Source organism: Trachurus japonicus, chromosome 9 (genome assembly GCF_045865225.1).
Source record: "Trachurus japonicus isolate A0001 chromosome 9, Traja_1.0".
NCBI classification, from domain to species: domain Eukaryota; kingdom Metazoa; phylum Chordata; class Actinopteri; order Carangiformes; family Carangidae; genus Trachurus; species Trachurus japonicus.
In genome coordinates this window covers 24,083,669-24,106,753 of record NC_140915.1, presented here as the reverse complement: position 1 = coordinate 24,106,753, position 23,085 = coordinate 24,083,669, and the positions used below count along the sequence as shown (strand labels likewise).

General features: G+C 42.4%; 1 protein-coding gene across 2 annotated transcripts; it reads right to left on the bottom strand.

Annotated features, from left to right (window-relative positions):
• Window positions 1-1,753: 1,753 nt before the first annotated feature.
• On the bottom strand, window positions 1,754-20,759 carry hip1rb (huntingtin interacting protein 1 related b). Of its 2 annotated transcripts, none has more exons than XM_085786708.1 (32): window positions 20,413-20,759; window positions 13,796-13,859; window positions 13,310-13,452; window positions 13,045-13,101; window positions 12,789-12,869; window positions 12,365-12,441; window positions 12,077-12,138; window positions 11,036-11,176; window positions 10,853-10,910; window positions 10,403-10,478; window positions 9,964-10,131; window positions 9,804-9,859; window positions 9,623-9,695; window positions 9,043-9,226; window positions 8,865-8,953; window positions 8,647-8,763; window positions 8,451-8,552; window positions 8,085-8,279; window positions 6,947-7,094; window positions 6,668-6,754; window positions 6,438-6,545; window positions 6,122-6,258; window positions 5,420-5,530; window positions 5,254-5,312; window positions 5,098-5,128; window positions 4,914-4,976; window positions 4,681-4,781; window positions 4,250-4,355; window positions 3,807-3,930; window positions 3,662-3,723; window positions 3,050-3,274; window positions 1,754-2,956 (listed from the first exon to the last, which is right to left on the bottom strand). In XM_085786708.1, the coding sequence occupies exons 1-32, from the start codon at window positions 20,503-20,505 to the stop codon at window positions 2,948-2,950; spliced, it is 3,207 nt and encodes a 1,068-aa protein (XP_085642834.1). In that variant the 5' UTR covers window positions 20,506-20,759; the 3' UTR covers window positions 1,754-2,947. The 2 variants fall into 2 exon arrangements, with proteins under 2 accessions (XP_085642834.1, XP_085642835.1); XM_085786709.1 differs by lacking the exon at window positions 20,413-20,759 and adding an exon at window positions 17,147-17,278.
• Window positions 20,760-23,085: the final 2,326 nt, after the last annotated feature.

Genomic DNA, 23,085 nt, shown 5'->3' with positions numbered 1-23,085 from the left:
GCAAAACCTCGTACATGTCATCGACGTCGGCAATAAATACTAAAATAACCTATGTTCAAGTCAATACACACTTTATTGATGATACTTCGTCTTTCGCAATTCTACCGTAATCATAAACGGTCCTTCTGCACTTTAATGAATGTCAGGTTATCGCGGAGTTTGAATAAATTTAGATCTCCTGAAGGCAGCAACCCTCCTTCCAGGCTGACCTACTGCGCATGTCGTGATATTATTAGTGCGTTACCTTGTAAGCCCATCATTAAGCTTTTAAAATATCCCAACACCAGTGAACGTGAGGTACGAGCAGCCTATATTAAATTCAGTTATTTCCAAAAATATTTATTAAGTTAAAAACGATGCATTTGCACAAAGGTGATTTCATTTAGAAATATAGAAATATGAAAATGTAGGGGAGAGCAGGGTCGAAAGTAACGGAGGACGAAAGTAACAAAGCGATTTTCTCCAAGCCCATACAAGTCTGACATGTCTAACTTGGTCAGCATGTATATCATGCAGGACCTAACAGAACTGCAAAAAAGCTTAAGAATATGTCTCACTTTGACCAAGTTACACTCAAGAACCTGTTTTCAGTGACGAAAAGTAAATTCGTCTGAGCGGTAATTTTTTGGGTTGATCAGCTGTGTTGACCGTTTCAGGTGTTATAATTATGATGGTTAGACACATTAATTAGTCCTCTAACACATCCTAAAGTTTGACTTGTCAGAGTTTTTCAATATAGAAGCAGCTCAGGTTTGAGTGTCGGGAGTCGCTGGAGGGACGAAAGTAACAGCCTGTTACTTTCGTCCCTCTACACATTAAAAGTGAGCAATTCTGTGCAAAAAAAAAAAAAAAAATCTGTCACCGTGCTACGGGAGGGATTAAAACACACAACGTAAACAATGTGGCTGTATATAAGTGGAGATAGTGCAGGAGGAGGGCATGACCAGTGGATCATGGTGGTCCAGTCATAGTGAACCAGGACAACAGGCTGTCAGCAGGAGGGCGGCAGAGATCTGTTCTGGCCAAGTCCCAAGGTGTAGTGTAGTAAAAAAAAAAAGTTAATACATTTTATTTAACACCATTTCACACTGTAATTTAGAGAAAATAGCAGGAATTTAGAGAAAATCAGCATGCTAATAAGCGATCTACAAACGTTAAAAAAAAAATCCAAATGAGCGTCATTGATCGTTCGTTCTAAAAATTAAATTTAATTAAATTTAATATATTTTTAAATAAGATAAAGGTCACAAAATGTTTGTAATCACATATTAACAAGAGCATTGTCAGATATTTTAAATAAAAACAGGAAAAATAAGAACAAGTCCAGTTTATATTGTTGTGTTACTTTTGACCCACCCCCCTGTTACTTTCGTCCCTGCCGTGAGGGACGAAAGTAACAAAGCGCAGCTTCTCTTCAAAGTCAAATTACACCGACGTCGTTTCACATTTTTACAAAATAACACCTGGTATTGATAGAGAACACATATGAGATGGTGATCACAACAAAAACATGTCTCTTTCTGTAATACTATCTTTTTAAATGACATTTATTTGAAAAATGTTACTTTCGACCCTGCTCTCCCCTACATTTTTGCTACCAATAAAACCTATCTTTATTATCTGTGTAGTGATTTACACCCATTTTAATCTGTAAAATAAATTATTGCAGGTAATCCTACGGACTGGACAAAATAAACACACTTCATAAAAAAAACTTTCTAAACTCAGTACAAGATGAAATGACACTGCAACATCAAATCAAACATTTATTGTTCATTTGTTGTACATTTATACTTCTTACAAGGAGAAACCACCATTATCTTTACTAAAATATATTAAGAGATCTGAGTGTATAAAGACATTTCATACAGAGGAAAAGGACAGAACATAAAAAGATGCATTTAAGACCCTGTAAGAAAAGCTCCCAGAGGCAAAGTGGACATGAACACCTTCATATTGTACATTTACTAACCCTAAATCGTCATCTTCTGCCTAACAGAAAAACATTGATAATTTAAGGACACCTACATCTGATATATGTGTGCATGTGTATGCTTTAACATAATATCCAGGTTTTCCTCTAATAAAGGGACATTCAAGAGATGAGTGTAGATATTTACTGGGTGTGATTTGCACATTCCTATTCAGACTGTTTATCTTTACAGGTATTATTTAATGCTTCAGTACAGTACATTTCAAGGCCTCTGAGACAATCTTGTACTGTTAAGAAAGAAAGCTGTTTTGCACATAAGAGGAACACTGTTCATCATGAAGGCAAAGCCAGAGGTATGTAAAGCTTCTGCAGCAACATGGACCCACATAACGCATTTTCCCCAATTTCCTTTACCACCCACCACAACAAAAATAGAATATAGTGTACAATAAGAACAATGTGATGTGCTCTATGATGAATGTCTGAACACTGTGTGCAAAAGGGTTGTCCAGAGCATGATCAAAACTAAACTACCTATTCACATACAAGATATGCTGTCGATTTGTGGTCGTTATCAAGGTTTGTATTTTAAAAGCAGTAGTGCTTAATTGTCTAAAATCTTTATGATGCAGAAGAAAAAAAAACAACCTTCACACAGCCTAAAAGTATAACAGTAACATTTTTTGTTCTTGATGCCAAGTAATAAAATTAAAATGGTTCTGCCTGGATGGCATGCATATGTATCTTTAAAAAAAAAAGTGAGGTGAGGGGAGGGGGGGTAAAGGCAGCAATATCCTTTACAGGCATCGAAGGTTAAAAAAAAAATCAGGCTTCAGGTCCATTTTGGCATAAAGAAAAGAAAAGAAAAAAAAGGTGAACAGCGGTATGAAGGATGAGGCAGAGGATTGTCAGCATGCAACTTAAATAAACTCCTTGTCCACAAAAAGGCGATCTGTCTCTGGTCAACCCAAACATCCAGTAGTGGAGCCTTCTTCTCATCCTCTGCTCTGGCATTTACTTAAACTGCAACGTACAGAAGATAAGAGGAGGGACGATTTATTAACAAACTCATGTCTCATTTTCTCATCAAACACATGTTTTCTTCACGGCTCTTACTTTGGGTGGAATGTGGGGCTTCTGGGCCAGTGCAGGTTTCTTCATGAGAGCAGGTTTGCTGGGTTTTGGTGACATAGTCCCAGGATGGGCAGGCGACGAGGCTTCGCCGTTTCCCTCAGGCGCCTCCTCTAGAGGAACTCCAGCCACGTTGTAGTGTTTCTTCCTCAGCTCGCCCAAACGCAGGCGCTCGTTCTCCAACTGGGTCTCTAACTCCAGCACCTTCACCTGAGGGATGGAAAATAAACAGATGGTAAACGAAAGTCAAACCTGTTGCTGGTCATTTCATTTAATCCTTGATGTAAATGCAGTTGATAGCCAAGTTTATTCATTTTTTCATATAGCCTAGTAGGAAATGAAGCAGCATCCTGTAAAATAGCTTCAGTCTTTCACCTGTGTTTATATGTGCCAAATTGCCAATTTTTTTGCCAAATTAGGTTTTATTCCAAATTACCTATTACTACTTGGCCACCTTCAGTTTAAAATGAGTAAACTTAACACACACACTGCAAAATGTGTCTTTCTGAACCAATTTACAGATGAAGCTGGTGTATTTGAGGAAGCCTGGACAACTTTTGAAGAAGATAACATGAAATACAAAAGAAAGGCACTTACCTGTGACTCCATTTCCTCTTTTTTCAACTTGATGAGGGACATCCCAGAGAAGTCCATGGTATCTGCACACAAACAGAATGAGTCAAATCACAGACGCTCATTTGATTTTGTGATGGCGCGCAGGACATCGATCAACTTGACAAACCTTTTTCCTCCAGATTCTCCTGTCCCGTCCTCGTTGAGCCCACTACTTTAGCTGCCATCTCATTCACAAGGCGTGAAGCCTGTTGGAGAACTGTGAGTGTCTTACTGTTGCGGTCTGCCTTGACCTGTGTGCAGAAGAGACCACGTGAAACAATTTAGACACTAACCCCACAACATCCAACAAATTCAGATGCAGAAACCAACTTGATAGTTTTATCAAGTTTTAAAAAGGGAAAGTTACTCAATTTAGTTTGCTAAATAATCTGCTGCATCATTAAATGTAATCTGATTCATTGGCTCAGAAATGTTTTCAATGGTACACCTTAGAAAAGTGTAAAATGAAACACTGCATCATAAAAAAAACACAGTTTGTTTCTAAAGTAACAACAGAGTCGTCTCAAACTGTTTTTACCACTGTGTTGTTCTTCAATATTCAACCATTACCTTTGAAGCGGCAACCAGCTGTGCTGTGCTGGCAGCGATTTCATGAGAGCAGACGATGAGCTCCTCATATTTTCCTGTGTGCAGCACCACCTTATCAGCAGACTCCCTGTGAGAAAGCAGGTTAAGATACACAGTACAACTTCAGTCCATATAACTGGAAAAGGTGCAGTTTTGCAAAGCAGGCACAGATCTTTTTTGTGCCAGGGAAGAATCATCTCAAAAAATGATGAATATCTGGACCATTTGAATTTCTTCACTCAACTTAAATAGATATTTATTTTGTCTGAGCTGCTCTGCATGCTGCAACAATGTTTACAGTCAACCTTCACAAGGTCACAGGGGTCAACTTTTTGATTTAATATTAGCCAGAGTAGTGTAGCAGTAGAGCATTTGCTTTAACCATCACATGGCCTGTTTAAGTGAGCACTTACACCATCTCTGTGGCTCCCCATCCCACAGCCTTGGCAGCGGAAATCAGTCCCTCAGTCCAGCGTGAGTTTCTGGCGTAGAACTCCTTAATGGTGGCTGCACCCTGAGCAGGAAAAACATCAGTACTGTTTGCTGTTTTTGTTTTTGAATGAAACAGAACAGTTCACTCTGATGTGAACAAAAGCTGTCAGGCTCTGAAATAAACAAGCTGCCTGTTCAGAGCAGCGTGACTCACCCTCCCACCCTCAACAATCTCCTTTTGCAGATCTGTGGATGCTATAATCAGCATGCGGATGGCCTACAGGAGAGTGGGAGACAGAGAGGGTAGAATAAAAAACAAAAATGTTAGCATATACAGTAAGCAGGGGTTGGTCTGTAGTCTAGGAATGAATGAGTTGAATGAGATTAGACTTGTGTACCTTCATCAGGTCTGTGCAGCTGAAGAGGATTCTGGAAATAAGGGAAAGGGAAAAATTGACACGCATGGACTTAATGGTTACATCCCCATAAAGCTTTAAGTGTTGCATGTTGTTACAATTTGCTGGTAAACCGATTGAGATAAACAAAGAACAAACCTTTCATTGACCTCCAGTTTAATTCCTGATGTGTCCTTTCGTGCTTGATTCATCATTTCCTAAATAAATCCATAAGACATTTATCAGAGTGGATATACTGTAGGATATCAGAGGTCCATTTGTTACAGAGAATACTTATTAAACCTAGATGATGTACGATACTTACATCAATCCTACGGACCGCCTCCTCGATAGCTGCTGATGTTGCAGCCATTTCTTTGTCCACCAGATCTCCCAGCTCATCCTGCCGCACGTCCATGCCCTTCGGCCGAAGCTCCTGGAGGAAACAAGTGGAAAGAGTAGAAAGAAAGTAGTAAATGATACTGGAAATTACTTGGAACATCACTGATGAAAACTGAACTAAAATATTTACAAGTCTGGGAGATCATACAACACTTTTACACTATTTTGGAAAAGTCAGTTTCTATCCATTTCTAGCCAGTTGGCCACTGTAGGTGGACCGACCCGTAATGACATAACTGCTTCTTCTGCTGTTGCAAATACTTTCAAGAGGTATTTATCACTTCCTGTGAAATCAGCTAAATAAAGTAAAATAGACACCACTTGAGTCTGTGGCCCCAGAATTTTCTTTGTAATTTTCCAGACACTTCCTCACAAAATGTGGTAATGGTCTGCCTCTACAAACCCACAACTCTTCCAACGGGCATGGTTTATCAATGGTGTAAAAAAACGTCTATCTCCATCTCTTATCTTGTAGTTTTTTCTTCTAAGCCGTCCTGAGGGGAATCAATTTACCCTGACAGCTGCCCTCTAAGTGCCCCATAGTAGCCTACGTTTGAATGTGCTTCTAATGGATTTCTTCTTGTAAAGTTCAGCTTGTTTAATAATAGCTCTGTTGGTTCCTCACCTGACCCAGGTGCAGGATCTTTTGAATAATTATGCGTATGGTGGCTGGGTCAGCCTTCTGGAGGGTGGTCTTGGACTTGAGGTCCTTCAAGTAATGCAGACTTTCAGTGGCACAGCCTCTGCAGTTCTCTGTCAGTCCTGCAGGGTGTAGAAGAGCAGAGATCAACCACTGACCATTAAAAGACACTGTGGAAATGCTCCTTAAGAAAAGATCAATCCGAACATATTATTATATAAAACTCAGGCGTCTTTACATATGGATGGATGTTTATTGAACTGAAAATAATGCAAAGAGAACATTCAGAGCTACTCCTTACGGTCTGCATGGTCGATGGGTGCCATGTGTGCAGTAGCGCTGCCGTTAACGATTGTGTCGGCAGCCAAGTGGGAGAACTGGGTCAGAGCCCTCAGCAGCCCTCCAGCATCTGGTTACAGGAGCATACAGTACATAAGAGAGCAGCACCCACATTAACAAGCATGACACACCGGCCACGCAGGGTCATGGGGTTAGCAGGATCAAGCTGAACCAGAGGCAGACAAATCTTACCCCCCATGTTTGTCAGATAATCTGCATGGCCCTTTTTCACTTTGTCGATGGAGCCAAGCGTGGCCTCCGCCCGACTTATGAGGTAATCTGTATTTGAAGGACAAGCAGAAGATTAAAAAAAACAAACAAAAAAAACCATCAGTTTTATTAAAGTCTGCAGAATAGACAATATAATGTAGCCTACAGTATCTGGTCCACAAGCTAAGGTCACAGTCTTGCTAACAGACATTATTACACTTGTTTCTTGTTTGCTGAGAAAGAACGGAGCAGATGTCGGACCTGGAGAACTGGTGCAGCGTATATGGAGGGGATCATCCAGCTTAGCAACAGCATCTTGGATGATGTTCTCGGCCTCTGTGATGGTGCCCTGCAGTAGAGCAAACTGCTCCTCCAGCAGCTTCTGCTTCATCTGCTCCTCCTGCTTCGACTACATTCAGACACAAGTGACATAACATACATACATAAATATTCTACAGCAGTGGTTCCCAACGTTTTTTGGCTCGTTACCCCATTTTGACATCACAAATTTCTGGTGCAGTCACGTGATCGTGGTGGTCAATCGAGATATTTTTATATGCTGCATTTTATTTAAACGCGATTTATATTAGAGAAAGTTAAAGTATAGAATACAGTTGTTTAAGACTGTGTGTGGTGTTTTTAATCATACTTTTAAAAAGAATAATAATTAGGTAAAAAATATTTTCATCAGGAATTTTTTTTATCAATGACTAGACATTTCAGGCGACCCCACGGTTGAAAAACACTGTTTTAGAGGCACATATTGACATATGTAAACTCTATATTGTTGATGTTTGTATAAAAAGGTCCAACTGAAAGAGTTACATTATCTCTATGTAAAAACAACTGTACATTTACACACACATGTTCTTTCAAGAGGTGTATTTCCTTAAATCTTATTTCACTCAGACAAGTTGTTGCATGCACATAATTATTAACTATTGGCCTTTAATGACATGATTCATCAAGCAGCTCAGAGGCCGTTATTTGTCACAGCATATGCTCTAAAATGCATGAAAGGTTCTGTCAGTCACAGTTTAATGAAGTGTATACACAGTGTCTAGACTGCATGTCATTGCATGAAAATGCATGGTAAGGAAAACAGAAAATAATGACCTTGTTCCAAATCAAATTTACAATAATATTATAGCATCACAGCTCATTTAATGTAGATGTAAATATAGCCACTGATTGTATGGACACATTCTCATCCTTGCTTTTTGCCCAGGAAATGCTAATATGTTTTTACAAAATGAGATTTCACTGCTATTCATGATTGTGGTGTAATACTGTGGTGTACTTTTTCTTAGCGAAATAGACCTTAAAGCTCAAGAAAACTCAATTAAATGGCCTGAGTGGAGACGAGTCTGCTGAGCTGAGCTCTGCTGTCCTGACTGACCTTCTCCTGCAGTTTGCCCTGCAGCTCTCCCAGCTCCCTGCTGCTCCTATCTCGCTCCTGCTGAAGGGATGACTGCTGCACCTGCGCAGACTGCCGCAGAGTCGACAGCTCCGCCTCCTTCTCACTCACAGACCGCATCAGACGCTCCTTCTCTGCCTGCAGAGCTGTCATTGAGCTGTTCATTTGCTCCGATGTCTGGCGAAAAGAGAGAGGCCAGAAGAGGCAGATGGCTGTGGGTGTCAGACGGATAGTCCATGCGGAAATATGCGACATGCCTCGAGCTTCCACACACAGAGGCGATGAATGGGAAAGGATGGTGAATTTGCTTAAATCATTAAGGTCTCTGCTGCCTCGTAACGCACTCACCTTCTCGCTGCTCTGCAGATTCCCTTTGATGCGTGTCACCTCTGCTATCTTCTCCTCCAGCTCTCTCTTCAGCCTCTCCATCTCAAACTTCTGCTCTTCCAGCTGCAATGACAACAAAGCCACATTAATCACACAAACATCTGCACCACTTACATCCATTTTTTAAATCAAAAACAAAAAAAACAACACCACTGACCCTCATGTCGGAGTCTTGTTTTATCCTTTCAATCTCAAACGACAGCTGCTGTTTGGTCCTCGCCACTTCTTCCTGGGTCTGCTGGGTTTCTGACAGCATCTTCACAGTGTCTGCGCTCTGTCGCCACATCAACACATTCAGTGTTACCACACACAGTGAGGTGCCGACACCTGGTTCAACAACAAGCATCTCTGGACTGATCTGCAGTCTGTCTGTACCTTGCGGAGTAGTTCAGCATGACTGGCCACCAGCTCCGTGTGCTTCTCCTTCAGTTTATTGTACCTCTGCTCGGTCGCCTGCGCCCTTTCTGCACAGATGAGACAGATGACAGTGTGATCTCTCCGTCCATGATTTACATCGGCACGTTTGTGCAAAAGTGTCAACTGCACATCTTACTCTCTGCCTCTATGTAGGTGGACTGTATGCTCTCATGATCTGCGTTTCTGCGATGCATGGCCTCCAGCTCCATGCGCAGCTGCTCATTTTCCACAAGAGCACGTTGTTTCTGAGCACGCTGCTCCTCCAGCTCTGCCTCCAAACTGTTGATCTGGGACTTGAGCTGCGTGATGTAGCGCTGAGCCTGCGGGAGGAGGGGAGTAATGATTCATCCATTTTTCTTTCCACAGAATCAAACCAAATCCTCGCATCTTTTTACACCAGCTCTGCTTTTATAATAACAGAAAAACACAACGAAAACAGGAAGAGGAGAGATGACGTGTCGCAAGTAAAAAAAAAAAAAAATTCAGGCTGGAAAGCGTGACGTCAAAAGACGCCAGTCATCTCCGCTTCACAGGGTACTTGTGACATTCCACACGGTGGGAGCAGCATTCGGATCGGCCCAACACATGATCCGCATTCTTTTGCACATACATAATTATGCACTCTACTGTCTCACACACACACTCAACACATACACACACACACACAGAAAAGTTACAAACCAAAGCAGAGGTTATGCAGTCCCTGACGCCCTTACCTCTGCTTTGACTCTCTCCAGCTCTGCTCTCAGTAACTCCAGGTCACGCTTCAGGCTCTCAATCTGGAGATCCCTGCCACACAGAAAAAAAACTACTGTCACTCTGCGCTGCCACAGATAAAGTGATGAAATAAGTCAATTCATTTAAAAGTTACAGGTTACAGTTAAAACAAAAACTCACCTGTCATCAAAGCCTCCATTGGGGGGCCCAAATGCCTGATCAAATATGTCAAGTTGCTGAAAAACAAAGGAAAACATTAACATAGCAAAAAGCTTTACGACACAACATGATGGCACTTCATTTTACTAGTGCGAGTGCATCTGTGACCGTCGTGCCGTACCTGTGGCGGCGCCTGCATGCTGGATGTTGAGACATCGCTGACCTCGATCAGCGGCTCTGGGTCGTCGTCCTCGTCGTCTTGTTGCTCCGGTTCATCGTCGTCGGGGATGATGACCACCGGCTTCACGTGCTTGGCCAGCGAGGCTGCGTGCAGGAAGTTTGGCGGCGACTGACGAGGAGAAGCACAGAGAGTCAAAACCACTAACGTGTTTGTTTGTTATCGTGTTCAGGTGAATTTTTGTAGAAGCTATTTATGGTCTTCAATGAGAAAACCTTCAAGTGATATTTCAACATCCCATAGCTGTGTGTGTACATAAAGATCCAGTTACTCCAGTTTGATAGCAGTATAGGCTTATGGTAAAGGCTTTGTCATTCAAGATGGAGGCTGTGACTCAGCACTGAGGTTGTTTTGTTCTATACCGTCCCCACTGTGCTCTTACATCAGGCAGTTTAGGGATCTGGATCAGCCTCTTGAAGTACATCATGTCTCTGGCTTTATTGAAGAACGACTTGAGGCTGCAGGAGAAAAGAAAAATAAGTCAAACTCATGTTTTATCTTCTAATATCATTTATGTCATATTTTCCAGACATGTCATAAATGTATGAATATCACAGAAGTGAATCTAATGTGCACCATCTCCCCAAACTGTGGAGCTTTCTCTCTGAACGTAGCAGCAGAGATATAAATGCATCTGTACAAGTCATACCAACAAACGCTTGAACAAGAGTGGGGGATGGAAAGCAGTGATGGGCACATTTGCATCAGCTCAAAGTGCTGTGGTGACTGAGTGAGGCAGGATAATGTTGCAGGCTTCAACATAAAATGTTTCTCCCTTTTGTGCTGCTGCCATTGTCATGCAGCGGTGGCCTGAGGCCTTTGGGCGACGTACCTGTGGAACTGGTCATGGAAACGTTCACGGTGACCTTGTAGGGTGTCAGCAGGGAGACCTGAAACCCAAGACATGATTTTCATTATGAAGCAATGTAAAGGGATTTATACTGAGGCTAATATCTTGTGTTATCTTAAGGCAAAAACTCAAATTTTGTCTGGTGTGGATCATAACTGTTCTTACAGGCATGCAGCTTGAATAGCAGCTTGACGGTGAAGTGGTAGAGGTGACTGCAGTCCTGGATAACTTGGATAAGGGGAGACAGGCGACACTGGCCTGACGTGAGGGTGGAGATGGCGATGGATGTGTTGAGCTGTCGGATCACTGAGGACCAGATCAGAGACAGAGAGTACACATGTTAATCATCCCTGACGTGAAGCTCATCTTTCACTTACCAAATATTTTAGGAGGAGCAGCGTAATCTACATCTACGTCTTTTTTTAAATTCATGTAAATCTCCCCGATGACATGTCGATGGTTAAGTTGCACTACAGGCCAAAAGTTTGAAAGCAACTTTAAGTTTCTGTTCACAATGCCTTTGTTTTGGGCTGTATTTATGACATGATCAGACTTTGCTTTCACTGATCATCTTCATTGACTCTTTATTTAATAATCATTTAGTAATCATGCAAAGTATACCAATGAAACTATGATCTTTTTTGTACAAATTTGATCTTGCTTCCAAACGTTTGGCCTGTAGTGTGAATACAAACTGCTCTAGTGACTTAGTACATGTACATTTGTACAGACATACTACATACAAGTGAGTGCTCATAACGTGCAAGTACAACTATTAAGTTAAAACAAACTTTGTTCACACTACAACTGCGAAATGTGTTTATGGCGTTGAGATCCTGGGCCTCCACCCTTCAGGCCTGGGAGGAGCATGCCATTACAGCTAAACTGGAGGAAGTTGACTTAATGTCATCTGATTGCTGGCATTTCCTCATCACTTAAAAATAATTAAGGCGAACAAAGAAGCACATGAGTTAAAACTAGACCACGTCTCTAGAATCTCTCTTTTTATTTAAATTGAATTAGATCGACCACAGTCCAGTATTTGAGTTGCTCACAATAACCCTTTCTAGACGGGGCTCTTAGCTTCTTTTCATAAATAGATAATGTCAGCGGGCTGCCGCCTTCTACTGTAGCTCAGGTTTCTCTTCTTTAGAAGAGTACGATGAGGGAAAAGGTGGGAGGAGGTTTTTTTTTTTTTTTCTCCACCTGTCTCAGCCAGCTTCAGCTCTGCGTCCATGTAATCAAACACCTCCACTGTGAGCTGGAACCTGCAGGAGAGAAGTTGATACCTTCATTAGAGAAAACTCCCTCAGAAACAATGATGATGTAACCCTGTGAAATTAGTGACCCAGCAGCAGGGTTTTTGTCTGTTTATGGTATGAACTTGTTTAGGTGGCAGCAGCAGTGTTTATGATGACTGCCGATGATTGGGGTTGAAGACTAAATACAGACTTGGAAAAAAAAATGCTTCCGTTGTCGTATTTGGATACTCACACATTATTGATGTCCGTTCCTGCAGTGAGCTCCAGGACTTCGTCTGTGACCTCCAGGTTGGGTGGGATTTCCGAATGCTGCACAGGTACATTTTTACCCCGATTAGTGCCACTGAATGATCCATCACATGCATTCAAATTCAAATTCAAATTCAAAACAACTTTATTAATCCCACAAGGGGCAATTCATTTTGAGCTGCAGGTTGTCGTGGTTTGTATGGCCTACATTGCCCACAATAAATAGACAATAAATAAATAGTCAGTACAACACACATCAGACAACAACACAGAGCTTGAAATGGGTATAGTATAAAAAAAATAAAATAAAATAAAATAAAAATAGAGAAACCCTATGAGGAATTTGAAAGTCTGCATCTTGGTGACATAATGCGTGTTGTGACATAACAACAGAAGATGTGCTTTACCTTAACGTGAAACTCCAATTTAGTGCAGAGCAGCTTGGTATAGATCGCTACCAGCTGTCCATATCTGTCATGGAGGTTGCCCTGGAAACCACAAACAGATAGAAAAAGACACATTTAAAAATATCTTGTCAAGCTGTCAAGCTTTCTTGTTTGTTGTTTGATGAGAGATTATTTCAGGCTTCACAGGAACTCCACTCCCCTGAAACTCTTTTGAAATTATTTTTATAAGATTTAGGAAAAAGATGAAACTACTCACCCATATTTTCCCAACTTCAACGAGTGAGCTGTGATGTCTCATGCAGTCCTGTAGCACCTGTGAAGGAGAACGCTTACATGATCAACCCCAGTAACACCAAGTTATACTGGTCAAACTCACGTGCTTTGAACACATCACTACCAATCTTCTTTGCTTCAGTTATCTTTCCCAGTTTTATGCTGAACTCGATATCTTTTCACTTTTAGAAACGAAGTATTGCATGGATAGTAAATGGGCAGTAAAAGAAAGTGACTTGGTGCCCTACATTGCGGTGGCCGTCCCGCAGGACTTTGTGCAGGACGTGGCAGAACTTCCAGCTGAGGATGGAGCTGCTGGCCAGAGGGAAGCCCAGAGCGTACGACCAGAAGGTGTAGGCTCCCTTCTCCCTGTGAGTCCCCAGGATGATCCCTGTAGGTTTTGTCGTCAAGGCAGCACAAACCATCACAAGTCACAATGAATTTAATAAGTTTTCACCTCGACAGCTATATATTCCCATGGGAAGGTGGGCTGATGTGGTACATTTACACATAGAACACATCATTTTGCTTCACCTTTCAACCTAGTACTCTGTTCAAACCAGAAATTCATCAAATTAAAGGATAAATATTTTCCCAAAGGCTAACCTCACAACGACTTAATCCATTAATGTGTTAGTATATTTATTTACATAAATAAGCAGATGTTCCAGACAAGGGACATTAGATGTTTATGAGTGACATAAGTAAGGTTTTTTGTTTTTTAATAAGGATACGTCGTGCATGTTTCTCCTTCACTGGTGTCTCAGTGGAGTTGATGGCTTTGCTGATACTGCTCAGCTGTAAGGAGGAGAGGAGAGAGGAGTTAATCTTAGATCTTGTATGGTTTGTTTCTCCACCCATACAGCCGTCATAGCATACCACAGACGTAACAACAAATACATAAGTCATGAGAAGTTAAATAAAGACCAGGAACCAAACAAACGATAAGTGGCAGCGCTGTGCAGACAGGAATGAATCAGAGAAACAATGACTCTGCACTATTGTTCACAGTGCTACCCAGACACACTCTCACCTTACGCGTTGATTGGTTTAAAATGCAACCTCACTACAGATATTTACTGTTCATACTGTTTCTACAGTGAATACCATTATATTTAGGTCACTACATTACTACTTTGCTACTTGTCAGTACTGTACTGGCCTTGGCCTTACAATATATCTCCAAGCTGTTGCACTGTTTACTACTGCCGGCACCGTCTACGCTGTTGTTACCTATTTACCTCACTATTATTCTATCTTTTCATGCTTCTATTGTCTATTATACAATTCCATTGAGTGTGGAAGTTGCAAATTGACCATTGCTGTATTTATGCAATGACAACAAAGATAAAGAGACAAAATGTCACCAGAACCACAGGACACAAAACCACAAAACGAGCTCTTCTGCAACCTGTCCAGCAGGTAAAACAAGTGTTACTGTGAAAGGGAGCAGGAAGAGAGAGGTGGAAAAACACCCGCTGGCTGGATCCGTGTGGCCTCTATCGATATTTTTACCTGTGGGACATTACATCACAGCCATTAAGTAACACAATAGTCGTTTTTTTCCTCATTAAAGTATTGCGAAGAACCTGTGGAAGAAATCCCTCCACTAGGGTGTCTACAACTTTGGCTCCCCATACATTTGTAAGAGACCATGAAAATTGCAGCTTCTCTATGTTATCTGATGCACACACATATTTTCTCGCTTCAATAAAAGGCCTGAGAACAAGGACTGTCGGCAGAGCAGAGGAATGTGGAGCGATCCCTGATAGAAATCCAACATGCTCCTCCAACCCCCCTGTAGGATGCTGCTACCAGAGAGATCTGAATCATTCCCTCACTAACGCATAACGAGTCCAAAATGATCAAAGCTGAGGTTTGATGGCACAATTACCCCTAACTACTGTGACACCACCCATAGCTAAATCAGGCTGTGTGGTGGGTGCCCCGCCTCGAATCACAATTTAACTCCGTGTTTTGAATGAGGGAAGTGTGTGCTGTAAAAGTCATCCACACGACGCAGCCACAGCATTACCTTGTTCTACTACGGCCCTGTGTCCCACTGAGGTGTCGCAATCAGCCAGAGCTGATAGTCTTTGTTAAACCACCAAGTAGGAAAGAAAACAGCTGGGTGCAGTCTAGTGAGAGGTGACACCTTGGAAAAAATCCAATATATTTTTTCTAATTAACCCAAAATGTCTGGTTGTAAATAGAAATGTGATGCAAACACATATCTATTATTCCTTGTGTCCTTTTAACACACTTGTTGAAGACCGTAGTATCCGTATGATGATGTTAATAAACTAGCTTTATAATCACAGTACTATGTAAGAAACTGATCCACTTCAAGCATTAAAGCCACAACATCCTCAATCCTCAGGCTCCTAAAAATTGAACATGTGACCATAACATGTATAGTTTCACATGCCAGCAGAAAGACCCTGCTCCTTCAGTCTCACCCTCAAACAAAGGCTTAGAAATCCATGTCACATCTTTGTTAGAAACATAATCACATATCAGTGGCAGAGGCCTCTAATCCCTCAAAACCCTATAAAAGCCTCTTTAATACATTAGAAACCTGGGAAGTCGCAACTCCACCCCGATACACACACACACACAACCACCAAAACATACATGGCCTCGCAACAAAGCACAGAGGGGCTACTGTGGGTGAAAACTGGCGTTCACAGCAAGAGAGGGGTACACTGGTTAATAGGAGACCCCCAACCCCTCCCCTCCCCGCCCGCCTCTGACGCAAATGAACTGCCAGTGCCTCGTTTACACAGGGCAAGTGCGGCGGGCTAGCATGGAGGCCCGTGTGACAATGAGGGGTTTGTTGGGGGGAGAAAGGCCGACAGCTGGGGAAGAAGATTGGGTTGGATGGGGGCCGCGCTCTGGCACACAGAGCCTGGCACAGAGGCCTCAACAGATGGCCGCTGAGCAGGGAGGCTGCGGGGAGACTCTCATAGTATATTCAGAATGGCTGTCAGTCAGAGAGCGGCGAGAGGGACGGAGAGGAGAGGAATACTGACGGCAGGATAAGCAGCAGCGGAGGGGAGGAGGGGGCACTACGATGACACGCAGCTTACTGTCAAGAGAAGCACATGGTGGCGTTAGTTGTTACTGTACTGTACTGCAGCCATTTTGGAGCCAATTCCAGTGGTGGCACTCACTGAAAACACTCCAGTGTAGGCTACATTCCCTCACATGCCCTTGCTCAAGGCCACTCGGGAAGGGAATGGAAACTGTGTACAAGGGGATCGAACTGGCAACGCTTCAATTACGAGTAGCGCTGCAAGTAACAGTCAATTTGACAGCTAGTTGACTTTCTTAATTAGTCATTTTGTCTACGAACAGCCACAGTTTCTTGGAGCTGAAGAGATGCCATGTTTTGTGCAGTAGTAAGGGAAGGAAGAGCAGCAGTGTTTTACCTTTGAGCAACAGGAACAAGAGAATGACTGGATTTCTCTTAAAATAATCAGAAATTGTCAGGATAGATGGTGATTAATTTCCTTTAAATATACAAATCAGTCAAGAGGTGAATCACTGCTGCGCAATTTACTAGTCGCCTTATCTCATTTCCTGCAAACTGAACTATTTTCATTTCAGTGACACTATTTCTCTATGTGGTAGGACGGGAGGATACCGAGTAGTAGGAGTAAACGCACAACACCAAGCCTCTCTATCAAGCCTCACATCATCCTACACACATACAGCATACAGGCCACGCACAAACACACACAGATACCAGTTCCTTCATGTGTTGGTCAAAGGTGAGTCAGATGAAATCCAAACTATTTACTAACAATGCAATTTCGTCCGAGAACCGCAGACATTGCTGACACTGTGGACCGCCCGGCTGCCCGACCAATTCAGCGCTGCATCTGGTTCAAGCGTCAGTAAATCCCCTGACCAGCAGAGAGGAGAAGTGAGAGGGAGGGAAAGCCTGCTCTAATCCCCAGGGCTGGCCATAAGGTCTATTGCCAGCTAGCACCACTGTAGCCAAACAGTCGCTCCACAGTCCAAAAGCACCACCCCTCTCTAAGCCGTGGTAATACCTCCAACCTTGAGGCATCTCTGCTTACCCTGTCATCCCTGCTTTTCAGCAGCGTGTCGATGTGTTTGGACATCCTGCTGCGAACAGAGCGCGCGAAGGCAACGAAGTCAAGGCATCAACGCTGCACACACCTGAGCTGCTTCTCACTGGACGTAATTCCCCGAGGCAGGAGCACTTATTGTAGCTCTTTATCAGCTTAATTCAACAGACTGCTGCTGGCTAACAAGGTCACACAGAGACAACAACGCAGCTCACACCCAGCAGCTGAGGGTTGGTTACACCTAGCAATGTGAGCAACGGTCACAAAACCAGTGCCACGGATGCAATAAAGGAAATGCAAAGTGAATGAAATCAATCCATGAAACCATTTTCTGTGAGAGAAGTATTCAAAAATGCTTTAAAATTGCACTTTTCAATTTCAGATGGCTTTGAGAAGTTATTTCTGGTGTTTTATTAACTTCTCTGTGTCGCTTCTCTCCTCTCCACCCCCACTTTGGCCCTGACAGATTACACCAGCGCAGCCTCTCCCCACTTCAACACAGGCAATAACCCCAACACATGAGCCCACACTGGATGTGTTGTTCTGCAAACTACTCAACTGTCCTCACTGAGAGGACACTGCACTCGTCATGGTGATGAATATTGTTGAAATACATGTTAGTTTCCCGTATTATGTTTCCCCCTTCATGCTAATAAAACACACAAATAGTCTGTAAGATGCCAACGGTGTTCACTTTCACAAAAGAAACGTCCCGACTGAAGAGAGTGGACTGAATGAGCTTAAAGAGTCAATGGATCAAAGGAGCTAATGAATGGCTGCACAGGGGAGAGACTGTGTCTTATTGGATTATCACTTACTATCATGTGTAATTAAATCAGGTATACAAAATCCAATAAAATACTCAAAAGATAACAAACTGATTTGCTGAGCTGGCTGCTGAGCTCGAGAATCACAGGATGTTCATGAGGCAAAGGAAATCTGCACATAAAACATCCTGCATGCATCACAGCATAAACAGTGTTATTGTGATCATATTGTTTTCAAGGTCTATTGTAAATGAAAATACAAGGATATTGCGAGCACATGTTTTGTCAATAAAGCCTGAGAATGGCCTGTTTTGTGTGATTATACTGCCCATAGTGCTTGACAATTAAAAAAAAAAAAAAGATTTACCGGTGAGCATTTAGTCCAGTTTCCGGTTTGTACGGATGTATTTGGGTAAAAACACTCTCATGGGAAAGGTTAAAAGGTTTTTTGTTGACTGACATACAACCCCATTACAAATATAAATGCTTCACTGAACACAGAGGATTTTCTTTTTTTATCACTGTCTGAAACAATGATAAACAAAGTGCTTTTAATTCTGTCTGTACTCCTACTCAGTACCTGTGTTTACCCTCTGCTACTCCCATCCCCCTCCCCTCTCTCATGGGCACTCGCTCAGGCAACAGGAGCGAGGGAAAGCAAACACTGCACTACACACTCACAGGACGCTGTGTGAGACGTTTCACCTTGGTATTGAGGTCAACATAAAGAAGAGAGAGCTCAGTGGAGAGCAGTGTGAAAGCCAAGTGCAGACGAGGGGTATAGGCCGGAGTGGATGAATCAGCAGTACTGAGATAGGGAATATTAATCTAATAGAGACGTATACAGGCCCGCTTCCTACAAGAGCCTTTTAATCACACGGCTAAAAGCTGCACCGTATGCCGTTTTAAAACTGTTATGTTGAGTCAGTAGATTTAAGAACTAGTTAACCTGTCGAGCACAGGCGCTAAACTACACTGGTTAAGAGGTGCTGCAGTGGTGTCTGCTTACAAAAAGCATAATCGCCAGACAGTCAGGAGTTTGGATTCTTCCACCCACTTCATTTGCATGTCGCCCAGTGGATCTAATCATCTTGTTGAGTTGAGTTTGAAACCTGTCCTGTCCACACAACAAACCTATAGTAGGCTACAGTGTGGCAGTGATGGCTGTTGCTGAAACAAGAACTGTGCCCTCTTGTTTCTGCTCACTGTCCAATCACCAAATATGCTGCATAATTTAACAAAGGAGCCGAGGGCCACAAACACACACAGGGGGGTCTGAGCATCTCAAGCTCCACCTCGCCACACATGCTTCAAAGGGCAAATAAAACATTGGCAGAGCAACAGGAAGAGTTCAGCCCATTTCTGATAACACTTCACTGAGCGTGCAGCGGGTCTACTCTGGACGGCCCGGTCGAGGCTCGGCGGCTTGTTTAGTTATCCAACCTCGTTTGAATCTCATGTTTCCCAGTCAGGCTGGGGTGTGTGCTTCATCTGAAACAACAGCTCACAACAGATTACCCTTCGAAGTTCGCCTCTCACCCCATATAGACTAGAGTTGTGCGAAGAGCATGGTTTACTTGGCCTGTAACTGTAGTGGAGTAACAGCCAGAAACCACAAAGCACCTGTTGTTGTGTGGGGAATGAGGGGGGAAAAACCTTCATTCCTTCAGTGTGTGCAGTCAACAGAAACTGAATTTCTCCACACGAGACTCATCTCAAAGTTTAACCTTTTTCTTAATTATTATTATCATTTCCTACGGAGAAAATCCCTGTAGGAGGCTTCTTAAAACAGAGACAGAAATGTCTGTGAGGGAGTAAAGGTGACCAAACAAGAATGACTAGATCAGCATGATACCAAGAGACTGATTTCATTCAGGAATGACACAGAGCAGTGAAAGACTCTCAGTCCTCTTGTCAAATGCCTCAACATTACGCTTAAAAAAGGAGCTAAAATTAAATCTCCCAGAATGGATGGTTTCATAGTTAGCTCTCATCTCTCAGAGCACATGCATGCATGTGAACTTCATGAATAAATAATGAATAAGGAAAAGTTTAGGATTTTCACTTTCTGAAAATGAAGAAGTGTGTTCACCAGAGGATGATGAAGACTGTTTTTGGGGAATGAACACATTTCAAACACAGGCAGTGAAGAGGGAGGGGAGGGGGGGGGGTCCTCAATGGAGCCTCGTGCCTCAACTGAATGTTTAGCATGGAGACAAACTCCAATAAAATAAAATAAAAACTGCGACATCTTCAACAGTCACACGTTTAATTCACTGAGTCAACATTAAATTCCACATTTAATTGGAAATGTGGCCTATGCGGTAGACTGTGACTCTCTCTCTCTCTCTCTCACACACACAGACACACACACACAGACACACACACACATCTCCAATCAGCCGGTAACGCAGCAGCCAGGCCTGGATAAAGCGCAGGTTTCCCATCCCCACAGTGATCATTAACCCAGCCTCTGCTCCCGCTTACCTGCTGCTTGTCAAAATGCTCCCTCTCCGCTCCCAGGTTGGCCTCGATCCGCCTGCTCTTCACCCGAGTGGGCACCTGTCTAATGCTGTTCATCCTCTGTAGCTTTCACAATGACGGCTTCAGATAAGAAACACCTATTCTCACTCAAAAACAATTCAATTATTTTTTCCAAAAAAAAAAAAAAAAAAAGGAGGAACCGTCCAGATTAGAGAAATGCCAGGAGCTCCTTCATCTATCTAGACGACGCTGCTGCTGCTGCTGCTGCTGCTGCTGGTTGTGCGCCGGGGACATCTCTCTCTTCTCCAGGCTGCGGCGTCCTCAGCGGAGATCTGGAGATGCGTCGCGGTGGAAGGAGGAAGCGCAGGAGCGAGCGAGTGTGTTTGCTTTGCGTCACGTGGACGGATCCTCCCCCCTCCGAGGTGGAGAAAAGAAAAACCATCATCGTGTCTTCTCACATCATATCCTCCCACGACACATGTCACTTTTTCCTGCCGCGGTTACCACAGCGCAGGTTGCGCGAGAGGTGTAAATGATATAGCTGTTTCTTCATCATGTTGTGCTGTGTATTTCCTGCCTCTATTTTTTTTTTTCAAAGCTGTTAGCAATGACGTCATTTCGATGAAATGAAAACTCACGAGGATTATCTCAGAGTTATTTTTCTCTCTTTTAATCCCGACATTGCTGTTGTGCAATGTGTCAGCCCAGCAGCGGTGGTGACATGAAGCAGGAAATTAATCTCCGACTGGAGTCAGAGGATGTGCCCACACACAATAGACTGTTGTGACCTAGTGAAATATAATAGTAGGCTACACTACTTAAAAAATAATAATGTAGTTAACAACATCCCATACAAACAATGTCATAATTTTTTTCTGTTTAGTAATTGATGGTTGATTTTTTTTTATGTCACACAAAAAATGAAAATTTATAAAGATATAGGCTACGAATATAAAGCAAGAGGCTGGAGAGACATAGTTTCTGTTCCTTCACATATACAACAAGCACAAAAACAAACATGACAATAAGAGTGGGGGGAGTCCTAGCGTCCAGTTTTATATTCTACTACAGCAGCATCATTAACATCAACTGCATAATAACTCATGTAACCTCCATGTTTTGATCTGTACTGTAGGCTATTTTCTTACTTGTGGGCCGACAGTTATTGGATTTTTAACAAACTGTAATGATTTAGAGGACTTCCATCGGTCAGAGTTGTTAAGGTAGTTGTGGAAAGAGTGTGTGAAAATTAAATAAAAAGAAAGAAGAGAAGAATGAAAACATTGTTGACAAGACCTTTAAAAAGAAATGGACAACATTCTCCGCAGGAGTCCACGGTGAATGAATGAAATATCAGGGTAAAATCAATAAGAATTATTATCAATGTATCTTTTTTATTTCATGTTGTGATAGCACAGCTCAGGAAGGAAGACACTCAACTCATTCCACAGTTGCTGCTGCTTTATTAAGCCGCTCAAAGCTTAAAGAAGTCATCAATGAATCAGCTTTCTGATTATTTAAATGTCCCCTGAGGTGTAGATTTAATTACATTTAACAAATGATGGTGGATTTTTTTCCTCAGGTTGACACATTTCTACTTCCTTAATGGGTTGTTCTTTTTTTTTTTTAGACCATGGGGCATTGTGGCTCTTGCTTTGCCCATCATTACTTAACTTGTCTGTCTGTGGCATGTGGGTAGACCTGATTGTTTGTCTCAATCACCACTTCCTTCATGTTTTATCATCAGGAAGCTTCATCTAACAGTTCACAGTTGTCTTAAAAGTGTTCACAATAACAGAATTTCACTGATTTTTATTCATGCCGACCACATGTTATTAGTGTTTCAAACCTCGCAGCTCATGTTTGACTGCAGATTAGAGTTAGTATACCAACATATTTGTCCAACCTTATGTACATTTCAGTTCAGTCTTCATTCAGTCCTCCTCCAGGTTGTAAGACTGGAATTTCACGTTCATTGCGCCGGGTGGAGCAGAGACAGCGATGTTTAGTTCCCAGGTATGCAGGTGAGGAAAACACAAAGACTGCTGGGACAACAGGACACCTATATGCACTGCAGGCCAAACTGGCTCTTTTACATTTTTTTTTCATCAAGCATCCACAACTGACTCAGTCCACGTCACATCCATGGATAAATGACGCAGTGACAGCTGGGAAAAGATGAGTGACTGATGAAATGACATTATGACAGATTTAAGTCGTATGAGAATATCATGTCTATATGCACATTTGTACGTCTGTGGAGTTTTCCACCATTTTGTCCCTTTGTAAAGAGCTATACATAGCTTTTGTATTTCCTGTCACTCCTACACCCTCCTCCCTCTATGGATGACTCTTGTGTCGATTAGTCACATCGCCTTTCACAAATGAATGAGCAAAAAACACAACGCAATGACATGACTATTCATGACATCTTCTGAACTCTGAACTGAACCCTGAACTGTTCCTCATACGTTTCTGTCTAAAATGAACTTAGCACAGTTATCACAACCCCACTGTTTCATATATGACCAGTTGAGGAGAAATGGTTACTAAAAATAACAATGCTTTAGATCAGAGTCACAGTCCTGCCACAATTCCTCCATTTGCTTATGATGTTCAGTTTTCAGAGAGGTGTTAATTCATATCGGAGGCTGCAGTGCAGTTTGTGTTGCTGCT

Coding starts and splice junctions, on each gene's coding strand:
- hip1rb (XM_085786708.1), bottom strand. CDS start 20,505: ATGAACAGCATTAGACAGGTGCCCACTCGGGTGAAGAGCAGGCGGATC. Junction 12,139..12,364: donor GGAACGGACATCAATAATGT/GTGAGTATCCAA, acceptor TCTCTCCTGCAG/GTTCCAGCTCACAGTGGAGG. Junction 10,132..10,402: donor AGATCCCTAAACTGCCTGAT/GTAAGAGCACAG, acceptor TCTCCTCGTCAG/TCGCCGCCAAACTTCCTGCA.